The sequence below is a fragment of the Bradysia coprophila genome, unplaced genomic scaffold (genome assembly GCF_014529535.1).
Source record: "Bradysia coprophila strain Holo2 unplaced genomic scaffold, BU_Bcop_v1 contig_588, whole genome shotgun sequence".
Lineage (NCBI taxonomy): Eukaryota > Metazoa > Arthropoda > Insecta > Diptera > Sciaridae > Bradysia > Bradysia coprophila.
Genome location: NW_023503827.1, coordinates 804810 through 819797, shown reverse-complemented (window position 1 = coordinate 819797; position 14988 = coordinate 804810). Strand labels below are relative to the sequence as shown.

Genomic DNA, 14988 nt, shown 5'->3' with positions numbered 1-14988 from the left:
AAAAAAAATTGTTTACCCATCATTTCCACATTGAATGCGGAATAGATGAAGATGACAAACTCTGTCATACCTTTTTTTGTTCAATATAAAGATCATAATGCTATTTGCGATGTGATAAACTCAATATTGTATTTAAAATGAGAGAATAGTAACAATTTAAAAAAAAAATTATTTTGTACGGAGCGGAGATATATGAGTGTGGTAAATATCATATTTATAAAAGACAAAAGTAAATAATGGTGTCTCAAGTCATATATGCCTATACAATATGTTATTGCTACGGGACGACCCACTTGACCAACAATGACAAAAAAAAGAAATACAAATATAGGAGATTCAATTTATCGACCGCTATTTATAAAAGCTGAACGCACAAATACCGAGAATTCTTCGTTTTCTTCTTTATCTTTTCTATTTTTCCAACATTACTATTTGTTAATGCACAGACCGCATACATATATCGTATTAATTGAATGTTAATTATCAAGGTTGTTAATAAAGGCAAGATAAATTTCTTGAAGATGCGAAACAGTTTAAAAGAAAAAGTTGCCAGCTTCTTCTTCTTCTTTTTTGTTCCTCTTCTTTTAAATGACAATTTAGATACATTGAGGATGTAGAATGTATTTATGCGCAGCGATGCATACAAATGATAAAAAGAAGTAGAATATTTGTGTTGGATTGACACACAACACTTGGATAAATTTATTGTTATCGTTACTTCGTTTCCTCAATTAACAAATGCGATATTTGAGACCATTCATATATTCCTTTACAGATTGATAAAAATTGCGTTAGCCCAGATTCTTTTTTTCATAATTTATCGTTTCCCCTTCAGATGAGAACATAATTTTGTTGTAAGTGTCCTATTTACAAGTTTCCAGTCTTCCTCTATTAATATCACTAAAGCCAATGCAGAAAATTGAAATTGATTGACATGGAATTAATTATTTGGCCTAGATTAGTTCACCGGTCTGTCAATGCAAACCGCTGATTTGTGTCAGCCCACCACACACCGTTCATGTGCTTGGTAAGTCGGTTATAGCTGCACAAATAAGAGAGTTTAATTGAAGAAACTCATTTTAGCAGAAATTTCGTTTTTTTTATTGTAGTGCAACGAACGATATATTTGCCCACTCAGGGACACCATCGTATCCATTTTGCAAAATTGTATATCGTTCAATCCAATATATTCTTTGCATGAAACCTAGTCATTCATATACAGAATCAGCCGTTCGAAAATTGTATTCAAATTACTTATATATTTGCACATTGAGGCTGTTCAGATTCGGAAATGAATGGCATCAAATTATTCTCTCCAAGAACAAATGACTGCTTTGCTTAAAGTTCTGCTATCAGGTAACGTAATTTTCGAATTAAACATTAAGAAAATTTAAAAATAAAATTTATTTTAATTTATTCGAAACTGAATGAATTATTCATTCGGTTTTTTATCTCCATTTTTTAAAATATTAGTTCGCATTTTTTTCCATTCACTTTTGTAACATGCTTAGCGTCACATTTTTTTTCTGCTGCTGCTGTGTTGGCGTCAAAGAAAAATGCATTTACAACTTTATAGGCACATGGTCTTTTCTTAAATGTATGAAAATGTATTATGCTTTGTATACACATTTTGATTTCTGTATCAATTATGTGAGACATTGTGCGCTGTGTTGACGTGATATGTGTCACATGTTGCCTATATATAGTGTGACATACTGGCCGTGGGGTTTCAATTATGTTGGCATTGTTGTTTTGAAATTAAAATATATGAGGCGGTTTCTGTTCCTAGGACACTCTACATTCAATTTGTAAACAGTTTTTTTTTCGAAATAATAATGTGTCATGTAAAATGTTGTGGTAATTAATTTTTCTTCATGTTATTCATTGTTAACATTTACTATTGTCATGACATAGTCATCAACATAATTTTCTAATAAATCGTATAAAAAGACTACCAACGTTACAGCCAACCACACAAAAAACATATATTTATTTACTATATACTGTACCATACCATAGAATGTCAATGGACAGAAACCTCTTTTGTATTTTAATATTACTTGTACATAATATGCTATGCACATTCCATTCCCATAACAATTATCATAGAATTCTATGTCGAACAAAATTGCGAAGACTTTCGCTGGAAATCAGCTATATTCAGGGAATGGAATGAGGCTACCAACAACGGGATAACAAATATTTTCTTTTTAGCCAAATAATTTTCGGACATAGGTCAGCTAAACGATGAGTAAAATTTGAATAATAAGAAGTCAATGGTGATAAGAAGTGAAGATGCATGTTATAGTCTCTACACGGTGCTACAATTGCATTTTTAGAAACGGTTAGTCATATTTTGTATTGAATACCATAAACAATAGAAGTATTAGATTTAACGATTATAATACGATTTGCTTACCATTTCTAACAAGATAATTTATAGAAGTCACTTTTGACTGCAAACAACGTTACATTAAAAGGAACGATGGAATCTTTACTGAAATGTTATCTTAACATACTATCAATTCTTCCATCAAAGATTTAGCAATCGTCACGATCAAAATTACAAAAGTTCTTCTAATTCAGGTAAACGACCTACCTGAAATGTTGACCCAATTCTATGCCATACAAAGACAAAAAACTACACGAGATTTCTAATTCTGCACGTCCATCATTCAGAAGTCAGATAAAAGTTTCGGTTCTTTCAGCTTTATTTTCGGTAAGAAAAGAAATTTCACATATTTCTCAATACAACTGGTATTAATGACAAATTGCCTTAAAATTAATCATTGACTGGAAAATTAATTCGAAACATTTAAGAAATTCTAAAAGATGGTAAGCAAATGAATCCAAGAACACCATAGATAAAATCACAACGGCACATATTACCTCTATAAAAATTCAAATAGCTAATCCAGAATTCGGAATTACATATTCATTGAAATCTTACGTGACATGACTTCATGTCATGGCTGACGAAAAAAAAAGACACTGGAAAAGACAGTGTGTACTCGTACAATATTCAGACAAAGAATTTTCGACATTGTATCAGCAAATATGTAATTCATTTGGGTCAATTATCAGTTCGTGTGCCAGTCCGAGATTATATTCTTTTTTATTCATAAGTATCTTGACTATAAAAAATAAACGAAAATTCTGGGATAATAAAAGCTTGTCATAAGAAATTATACTTCAAGATAAAAAATATACCTCTCGAACCTTTACTGGTATTAAAATTGTAATGTAAGTATTGTGTCCGGTCGAGTATCCGGTACTTTACCCAAAAAGCAATAGAAAAGTAAAGCAGGAGGTTAATAGAAATAAAAATTCGTAGCTTCGTAGCACATAAAATTCGAATGATGCGTAAGATGGTGTTCCTTACCTTAAGCTTTAGTGCACAATAAAATTGGTCATTTTCGTGTACTTTTTTTTTGAATATATCTTCAATGTACTGTTATACATATAATATTTATCTAACTAATACGCACGCTGAGTAGTTTTTTTTATCAGATGTTCGTAAAAATATTTCATGTCTCACTAGAGTAGGTCAATTTTGTTGCTTTGGAACTATAAGTAACAATGAATTACCATATGATTAAGGGAGTGGCTGAATGGAAAAGTTTAAGAGAAATTTTGTTAGAACTTCAATTACGTCGTTTCGGATTAAATCACGTCTTTTTTAAACTTTTTAAAAGAATGATTCGTGTCTACAGACTGGATGTAACACGTTTAAAGAGAACTTACGTGAATAAGTTTCGAGCAAAAAAAAATCATTTTGATATTTATTTCTTTTGATTTTACGATCCAATTCGTGTAGTGTTATTATTACCTTTAATATGACAGACACGTACCGATGGTAATAGTGGAAGTTCTTACGATTTCAGTGGTTTTACGTTGATGTACTTCATAAGACAGAAATATGCACTGTAAATAAAAGTCGACCTTAAAAGTCACAGTTACCATAAGAAATTGTCACATTGCTCATCACTATGGAGCTCTTGGTGTGTGTTCTTGGAATTGAAAAACACAATTGCAGATATGATTTCATTTAACCAGTTTGGAAAGGCATCTTCGTGCAACCAAGTCGATTGGTACGTGACGTTATATAAGCTGATCTCAGCGAACAGAGAAATCTTTAAATTGAACTTAAATCCCAACGTCATCACAAAATATTATCATCGAAAGGAAAACTTGTCCAAACAAGTGCGCTGGCCATCGAAACCAGTCTTCAATTATAATTATTTTTCGATTATAAAATAACATAAACATACACTTGACCCAAACTGCGACATACTCAATCGTCGTAAACATACACATGATTTTACTCGAAATATGTATGTGTATATACCTAGACGCAATGCACTCTTACCAAATTAAAACCATTTATAAACAACGTTGTTTAATGATTCATCATACCGAAATGAAGAAAACATAAATTCACTTTCGATTTATCTGAAGGAAAAAAAACCTGATCTCATAAAGCCCGAAACATGCTCTCAAGTAAATAGAATTATTAAAACATGAACATGATCACTTGATCACATTGTTAGTCTCTTTAACCGATTCGACATCATCAATTCCATTACCGAATCCATAGATTGTATATATGTACGTACATGAGTATATATGAGTTGACAACGAAAAATGAAAATATTGCCCCTAGGCACTTTTTTTTGTTGAATGCTTTGTGAATTTTGTTTACTCAACGTACGCCCAGTACGATACAATGTATCGGACGTCCGACTAAGATAATGGGTTGGATCGAACGTTGCAATCGAACCTACGAGAAATGAAGGTTTTACATTTCTATTATTCAATATAACAATTAGTGATATGAATTACGTTAATATCAATGGCTAGTGGGAATAGAGTCAGAGTAAATTATTTACTTTTTAACAAATTGGTCGCGCTTGTTTGTAAACATCACAAAACGTGTTTCTTATGTAGTTGGAAAGTCCATTTTAATTTAAAATTTCCATTTTATCGAAGATGGTTTCTACTACGAATTGGTTTTTCATGTAATTTATACGTACGCTACATTATATCTGGAGTGATTTCAACCTATCTGCAGTATTACAATCATTTCTTTCATTGATTCGTAGTGTAATTATTTCTTTAGATGATTAAGATTGCAGAAACGGTATCGGTAGCGGAATCTATTACTTCCTTTCATAAAAATAACGACTTGTATTTCATCTTTTACTTCGTTCGTTTCAACATTCGTTTTGTTATATAAGTAGACACGTATTGTCGACAACAGATGACCATACTCATTTATAAAAGGAAACTAATTCGTGAGGGTTATCTGATCCAATTTTATTTAATACAAACGCCCATAATTCTACACAGCATCGTCCTGAAGTAATATGTATTCTTGTTTTTAGAAAATTGTTTGGTTAAGAGTATTGCTGATAAATCAGAGCAAATGTTTTCATATAGCTTCTAAACTGTAATTTGCTCAAGTATTCTTGTTTGATCATTCCAAACTCGTACCGTATGAACTAGTTTTTCTTTCGCTTGCACAAAAGATTTGTCTTGACTTTGATCATATGTGAATGTAAACAAATAACCTTCATGCTTCGTATATTAACTAAAATAAAAACCTGGCCATTCATCATTGTCCGTGGTCTCGTATTTTGTCTTATTAAGTGCCAATAACCTCCTGATTGCATTGAAACGTTAAAATTTGATGAACTATACCAAAATTAACACATAATTCAAATTAAGATTCGATCATCATTAACCGAAAAAAGGAACCATGCGGTACACAATTGGAATTGTATAACAATTATTTCAAAGTTTCGATTTCAATTTAATTAAAACAAAATAAAATTTATCACGGGGTCAAGCCATTTAAAAGAATGAAAAGAAAAATATTTTGACTTGAAAAATTGAAAGTAAAAACCGAACACAAAACCTATTCTTTTTCGCAATTGGCAGCTGGTGAATCAGTTAAATAATTATTTGTATGATTATTCTTTCCAGGATGTTAATACTAGATGGCTGCAGTTAGCCAACATGCAATGCGGCGTCATCCAGGAGGACCTTTGGATCCTTCGCCATCATTCGGATCAACACCGTATTTTGCCATTGCTCACCAACAAGTAAGTTTGTTAACAGTCAAATAGTAAAAATCCATAAACTATAAGAACAACCCAGGCTCGTACTGGCCATACTGTAAATTCTGGCGATTCCCGAAGGGTCTTTTAGATTGTTATATCAAAGCTTTTGATTTCTGGGCATTTTACAAGTTGTATGTAACCCAAGTGGCTTTTTCGAGCTAGCGCGGCCCTAAAACCAATACAATATATTCTGAATTAATTATGTGTTCCTTGAATGCCTATACATATTTGACCATAGGTAAGGAATTATCGAATGTTTGTGAGTATATCGGAAATTGTTGTTTTATCGTCTCAACCACAACCCTTTTGTAACGTCAGAATGAGTCAATTTTACGGTGATTCAACATATCTTGCTTTCAATAACCTCTCCTGTTACCTGTAATTCTTCTCTACATTCATATAATACTAGGGTAGCAAGTCCTCGTAATCACAAATTCAATGAAATTTCAGATAAAAATGTCTAAGCCTGAAAAACCTAAAGAAATATTTCAGGTCATTGTATGTCAGATATAGTGAAATCCAACTTGGATTATCGAAGATACAAGATGTATAAGATACCCAGTCAGTATCAGGTGAAGATCAGGGTAAAGTCAAAATTGGGTTCGGGTAACCATAAAGCATATACGTCCCCAAACTGACCTGTTCCGAGAACTCACCTGTATGTACGTACATAATGGAATTTGGATATTTAGTTCCGAACTTTAGCTAGGCAAATAATTCCAAACGTAACTTTTCATAGAGTTTCGCATTGAGAATAGAAGACTTCTTAAGTCTTCTCGCAACCAGATAAAATTTGTTTTCATCGCTGAAAATATATTTATCGTCATTCCATTATTCCTCCGGTCCCGTCCACTAAAAGTTCGTCGAAATAATACAATGAGAAAGAAGTTGTTGATTGCCAATTGTGAAAATCATTATTTAATTATATTATACAAGTCGTAGACTTTATACAAATTAAATTTACGTTTCTCGCTTCTTTTTAATAAAAAAAATCCAATTCATCGATATATTTAAGCAATTACCTCATAGATGTTGTTGAAGAAATAACTCAATAGCAATCTTCTCTTCCAATTATAACCAAATCAAACCTATATAATTGCTATCGATATTTTCTCCACTTAACAAACCGAAAAAAATGCCAGAATCAATATTAAGATTTCATTAAGACGTTAAAACTAACTGGCTGTGAATATATTTCAAGTAACCAATTCACGGTAATACAAGCACTTTTATAGGTGTAAAGATATAATAGTGCACCATGCCGTCATCGATCTAACTTTTGTAACATATATTTCAGTTCTTATTATAAATTCCCTTTCAATTTCCCTCTCACTTTTTGTTTTAAATTTGTTTTTATCAAAAAAGATTTATTAGAAAGTCTTGCAGACGAATTATATTATGGTTGTTAGACATATGTATTATGTAGTGTATATATCGCGAATATATTTTACCAGTAAAATTTAATAATAAAAATCGGAACTGGAATGGTTTTTTGTTACTTTTTTTCGTAATACACACACAATAAACTGTAATTTATGCGATTAGCGATTATTTTTTTAAAAAAACGTTCACTATCTTGTACTCATTTACATCCTGCGATACAAACGGAATTACAATTATACAAATTTTACGTCGGACATAGCACTTCAAATATTGTTTTCATTGTTATACGATTGAACCCAACGTCGTCGGTATATTTATTCAATAAGATGCGCAAAGTACAACGGAAATAGTCGATACAATGCTGGATGTGTACATTATAATATATCTACCATACATTGTCTCAAGTACAATGTCAATGTGACAAGATATTGCACTTAAAGAGTTAGAAATGTACACGACTATCAACACCACGTATTCAGCTACAGGTTACACACGTCTACAATGCATATCGTGTAATTAGTGATTTGATTCAAAACAGAAGAAAACACCAATTTCAGTTCGTACACACAATCCGTAAAACACAATTCCATGTTCCATGTGTAAAACGGAGTATCAGCGAAATTGCGAGAAAATCTTTTTTTATTTATTATTTAAAAAGTGAAATCGTGGGTATTTTTTCCCTTTTTATCGCTTAATTTCATTATATTCTTATGTTCAATTATGTTTTTCGAACATGCGAAACTAAAAGTGTTTTTTCTCGTCGTTTCCTTTGGATTTGGTTCCAAACACAAGGTTACAACGAGAAACAGTTTCGGAAGTTCATTGTAATTTTAGTTCCATCACAATGTTATTGTCTAAAAATATTTCACGGATCTTTTAGATTAAAGAAAAAAAAACCGGACATGGACATGTTTATCGTAATTGAATATCATTTACATTTTGACTGTTTAAGTTTGCTTCAATTATCTAACAATTATTAGCTTACGAACGAAAGTTTTTATATGAGATCGACTACATAGTTCACTTAGAGGAGCCATGAAATCTACATAAAATGTAATTAACTGAAACCGTACAGCAAAAGTTTTTAATGTGAAAATTCAAACTCTCGGAGAAGACGGCGAAATTTTGTATTTATCAGATATAGACACTTAACGCTGTGCTGATATGCAGATAAGTTTTACAATAGTTCTATAGGTTGAATATTAGATAAGGATCCATTAAACAGTTTATTGCTTCACCACACCAATGGGGAATGGGTAATAGACAGAATGTAAACTGTTTTCATGCAACACACCTTTGGTGGAAATCGGATCCATGAGAAGAGAACCTTTAAAATCCAAGTTTATCAAGTTTATCGAGCAAGTTGCCCAGAAACTTACTAAATGTTGACCAAAAAGTTTACGTACACTTAATTGAAATCAGAGGCCTTCATGTCTTCACATATTCTAGAATATGGTATCGTGTTCATCATTTAAACCGCAACAACGTACATGGACAAAAAGTATAGTGTAAATACCGAATGCATGCATAAATACATCTTTTTGTGCAACGGGAACGGTTCACTTACTTTCAAAGAAAGTAATTGATAGATTATACCTTTTCCGCTCGATAAACGAATAACAATTATTTCTTAATTAAATATGCGACGAGTACGAGAATGATGTTATTCAATCGCAAATCAAATCATTTTCATATTTACACCAAAATTTATGTTTGAAACCTTAAATGAACAATATTGTTTCATACATTTTTTTCCGTTTTTTTTCATGTAACAATTTGTTATTTGATGATAAATTACAGCTAAAAAATGTATTATAGAATTTACTTGTTTGCCTTTTTTTCCACTTACATTTATATGCATTTCAAAACGGTGTGGGCAGGTACTTTCGTTTTATTTTTATTTACTTTTCGTTTGAAACGTAATTGCAAATGAATTTAATGTTTTAATTTCAAATTAAATACCTTGGTGTTTGAATATCATTTACAATTTTGATTCAAACCGCTTTTGGAGGAGATATGCGTGTGTACAATTGAAAATTCAACGGAACGTCGTATTAACTCATAACGTAATAGGAACATTAATTATAAAATAATTTCCTTAATTTCGTTAACAATAGGATGGCTAATTTCACTGTTCACAGATTTGTACATAAACAGCATGAACGGAATAAAATTCTCTCTGGTTATGCGAGCGCGTATATGAATTTTGAAAATCGCATAAAATGTTCCTTTAATGTCGCGTTCATTTGAAATCATTAAGTACGGTCATTCAACATTTTTGATGGACAATTAAAAGAAACTTTCAAAATAGAATTGACCATTCAGCCAGACATAATAGAGTCATTTCGGTTTGTTCGTTATTACTTAATTTAGTCATTGTATTTTGCTATTAAAATGTCATGTTATGTTAATTGCAAGCATGCTAATAGAGGAACAATCAAGTGCTTCGTTATCATATAATCGTAGGTTGTTTCTGCGATTTTGTATTATGATGGAACTATTTTTTTTTTTTGCATTAAGTAACGGTCACAACATTTTGTAATCAAATTTATTTGCTCGTATAATACAGCTGTGTATTGTATATTACAATATTGCATCAGACTGAAAGTGTTTACATGATACAAGGAATTTTTCATTTCAATGGCATGGTAATTGCAAAGCACACAACTTTTTTTTTAAACGCATTATACGTCGAGTATGTTAAGATCTATTACAAAAATGGTAATTTTTCCCGTTTTTTTTTAATTCCTTTTCACACTTCGCTAGAACTTCACATGAAAACATTCATTTAACTCTGTACATCGCTCTGTATTTTATCGCAGATTTAATGAATTGCCAATCATTTTTATCAGGAAAGTGTGTGATTAATAGGCAGAATGACCGCTGTCTTTCCAATGCTTGTGGGTCTTTATATCTGAACGAACAATGTTGCAGATTTTTGTTATTTATGTGAAGATTTATCTAACACTCTGACACTAATTTATGGAGAATATGTTTCGTGACAAATTTGATTCTTATCGTGAATTTGACTGACGCTCTAACCATTCGCTATCAAAATTGTATCCATTTAGGTTGGAATTTTTCATTATTCATTGTTTATCCGTTGATAATCCATGTAATAATCCGCCAACGAAGTTACGACTCTGACAACAATTTTTACACCGTTAAGACATAATCTAGAGAAGAAAAAAAGCATTACAGCATGATGAAACTGTCGACTCAATTGTTTCAGTGAACTTAAAATTTCACTCAGGATTGTGAGTTCATTCCGTTTACTTTAATTTTAATAAGTTCCAAGATCCACAACTCATAAAAACGTAATATGTCCATAAACGCTCATCATCGTTAAACAATGTGACTTGTTGTAATCAAGCACATCTAAAACGAAACGAAGCGATGTAACGCATAAACTCAGAGTTTATAATATTATGAGCCGAGCACCGTGATATGTCATAAAAATGTAAAATAAGAAGACATCATGCATCCCATGGTAACACGTATTGCGTTCATTGCGATATGATGTTACGGGTAATGTTTACTGAATTGGACAATTTCAAGTCTTTGATGTGTATTTTTCGCTTATTATATGTGTCTACTTAACGTACAGAAATGTATACTAATTGAAATAAAGCATTTCTTTGTAGGCTCACTTCAATCTACTATAATCGTAATCCATCTTAATTACACTTTCAAGTTACTCTTATAATCCGGTCTGACATTGGTAACGTGTCAAGCCATATTATTTCATCCAGACAACCGTGTGTCTTAGAATTGTTTTAGTCTTGTATAATGTCTAAGTCAATGTTAAAATAGGATTCCTATTATAGGATGTATCGAGTAGGAATTTTATCAGGTGATTTTTTAAGTTAACATTTATTTGCAACCTCAACCATTTAAAATGGAACTCCGAAGTTCCTATAAAGTTATATCGTATAATCATAAGAAAACTTTGTCCATTGAATTTCTCTGTCGGCTCTTTATGTCGGTTGCAGTAACAACTAGTTGAATTTTTCGTATCTGCTATACACATGCCTTCGACCAGATTATTGAGTGAGACACACTTCATAATGGTGCACTTAAAATAAAGAATGCATACAATGCACTTTACCCTCGTTGACATTTCATTGGACATTATAGGAAACATATTTTCGTTTTTGATATATTAAAAGAATTTTTATACCTAAAAGTATATTCAAAATGATGTGAACAAAAATGTTCCTGAATATATCAATTCTTTTGAACAATGTACGGAATTCTCGCTTCCTTCTCAGATATTTGTGAAATTACGACTTCTTGCTTCTTTTGAGAATTAAGAAATGTCAATCTAGATTCTCATAGCATAGACTATTTTGCAATAAATTTAAATTGATTTGCACATATTTTACGACGATTACATTTACATCATGGATTGTGATGAAGCAGTGAACGTAATAAACTTTTCAAAATCGGCAAGCTTATCGCTCTATATTCATCAAATCTCCATCTTATTTTGTTTAACTTATAAGCAAGGTTGCATTAGCGTCGCTAGTCGTTAGCGACGCTACTAGCGTCGCTAATAGCGACGCTGATTTTGAAAATTTGTCGCTACTAGCGTTAGCGCTCGCTAGAATAACATTAGCGAAATTATTTTCGCTGATCGCTAATCACGTCGCTAATGAATAATAGAACTTTCTAGGTATTGAACAAATTAATTATTAAAATTGTTATTTGCATAACTAGAAGTGAAGTGTTGAAAAACCAAGTTATGAAACCTACTTCAAAATTCCGTTGAAAGCAACGGAGAAACTGACGTATTTTTGGCAGTTTCTTGACTGTTGTAGATGTCAATGAGTTGTCATAAAATGGTTGTCGTGTTTTGCTTGAGTAGACCAATTTCAATTCACAATTCTTTGGATTACCAAAATTCACATGAAAGCTTGTTTTTAGAATTATTCATCCCTAGGATGCAAATAGCTATTACGCACAATCTTTTGCAACTCCCGTAAAAAGAGAATCTTTAACATTTATTTTCGGAACATTACTGTCGAACTTTTGTCTACATTGTGAACAAAGGCAATTCTTTTCGGACCAGTTTTATTCTATTTGACAAGTGGTTGCTGGCTAAAGAAAAACATTACTCAGACATTATTTAAAGACATTTCAAGATACTTTGGAAATACAAGATTTTGTGGATTCAAAAATTATCGATTTGCAATGTAGATGACCTTCTGCATGTCAGATGACAGTTTTTTGAAAAGTCATCCTGAAATTGGTCAGCTATTCATTGAATACAATACTGTTAATCTCAGTAGTGTCCCTTCTGAATTTAGATTTCGTCATGTTCAGCATGATTAAAAGTGTTAAAAAATTTATTATTAAAAAATCGTTTTATTCACTAGATTTTTTACACGGGTTATTAGGGATCTAGTTAGAAAGAACGACCTTGATTCTTGGATGAAGCTTATGGCTTTTCCATATATCGTTCTTAGTAGTAAGTCTAAAGGAAGTGATGGCATAAATGTTATCAGGAAGAATTTAGTTGCTTTTGTAGAGTGTACTGATGTTAACCAGGCTCTGTCTAAGGTTTTAGAAACTAAGGGAGTGCCTTTTAGCTTTAAGGCTGTGGATAAGGAGAGTTCTGTCATTAAGACGGCGACTAGAAAAGTGAGTGAGGGAGATGTTAAGGGTGCTTTGAGAGTTTTGTGCTCAAATGAGTCATTGGCTCCGCAGACTGTTGAGACTGCTGCTAAGCTTCAGACTAAACACCCAGTAGATGAAGGGGGTACTTTCGAAGAGGTGAAATTAGACTTCGAGATATCACCGACTGAGGTAGGAGATGTAGTTAAGGCTATTAGGAGCTTCCCTTTAAGTTCGTCAGGAGGGATAGGGGGTTTAAGACCGAGACACTTGAAAGATTTGACATCTTTCACTTGTGGTGATTCAGCTAATGAATTGCTTAAAGCTGTGTCTTCCTTGATAGATATTATTAGATCAGGTCTAGTGCAAAAGGATGTTTTGAAGGTTTTCTTTGGTGCATCGTTAACTGCTCTTAATAAAGGAGAGAACGATGTAAGACCAATTGCTGTAGGTTTAGTTTGGAGACGTGTTGCAGGAAAGATTTCAAATTATAAGATTAGGGAACAGTTGGTGAGGAAACTGAAACCTTTTCAGTTTGGATTCGGAATTAAAGGGGGAGCTGAAGCTTTAGTTCACGCTGTGCGTGAATTTTGTAAGACTAGGCATGATAAGCCGATGGCTCTTGTTAAGTTTGACTTTGAGAATGCATTTAATATGCTTTTTAGGAAGTTTATGTTAGGAGAGGTAAAAGATGTTTGCCCAGAGTTGTTTCCCTTGCTACAGCAAGCATATCGACTTGTTTCAAATCTGTATTTCGCCGATAATCCTTTGTTGTCTCAAAGAGGCTATCAGCAGGGAGACCCATTAGGTCCTACAGGTTTCTGTATAGGTATAATGCGAATGACGCATTCCCTTTTGTCGCGATTTAATGGCTGGTATTTGGACGATGGTACTATAGGTGATGAATTATCAACTGTTTTAGTTGATATTCAGAAAGTATTATCGTTTTATGACGTTTCAGGACTACGCCTGAATACGAAGAAATGTGAGGTTTTCTTTATAAATGCGACCCCTGATGAAGAAGCGCATATGTACGCTGAAATATCAGCTTTGTTACCAGGTATTAAGAAGGTTGATGAATCTTCTTTAGAGTTGTTAGGTACGCCAATCTTTGAGACAGGTTTAAAGAGGATGTTTTCTTCTAAGACCGAATCAGTTAAGTTGATGTGTGACCGACTTAAACTGATGGATGTCCATCCTGCTTTGTGTGTTTTCAGGAAGTCGTTGAGTGGTTGTAGATTTAATTACTTGATGCGTACTTCTAGAGCCTACTTGTTACCCGATCATCTTAGATCTGTTGATGAGATGTTTCGGTCGACATTGGAGGCTATTACGAATGTGAGATTAGAAGGTTTGTCATGGGATCAGGCATCTCTTTCTTTGTCTTATGGTGGTATAGGTATTAGGAGAGTTGAGGATTTGGCAATACCGGCCTATTTATCATCTGTTTATTCATCGTCAGAATTGTGTGATGTCATACTCCAAAAGTTTAACTTAAAAATAATTAATGATCAGATTTTACAATTAATCGATGAAATTCCACGCAATTTTGTTTTAGCGAAACATTAGCGATCGCTATTAGCGGCCGCTACTAGCGCGCTAACTTTTTTTCTGTTAGCGAATAAGTTTAGCGACGCTAACATTTTTCGAAATTAGCGTTAGCGTTAGCGTCGCTAATAAAAATCGTTAGCGATCGCAACCTTGATAAGCTAATTTCTTACGCCAAATCTTATACTTCATTTTTTTTGCCCTACAAAAACGAAGCTCGTCAACATTTACCAAAATCTCCGTCGAACCTTATTCATCAAACTATACTGCATAGTTCGACTGAATGTCGTATATGTCCAGTTATGCAGATAATTGAAGA

At 32.7% G+C, this 14988-nt stretch overlaps 1 protein-coding gene across 1 annotated transcript in view; it reads left to right on the top strand.

The window, feature by feature from the left end:
• The window catches only part of LOC119083348, a 72488-nt gene that overhangs the window by 39826 nt on the left and 17674 nt on the right, over positions 1 to 14988 (top strand). The window contains exon 3 of the mRNA XM_037193041.1: positions 5986 to 6104. Coding sequence (XP_037048936.1) covers positions 6000 to 6104 — 105 coding nt within the window. The 5' untranslated portion in view covers positions 5986 to 5999. The remainder of the gene's footprint in view (positions 1 to 5985; positions 6105 to 14988) is intronic.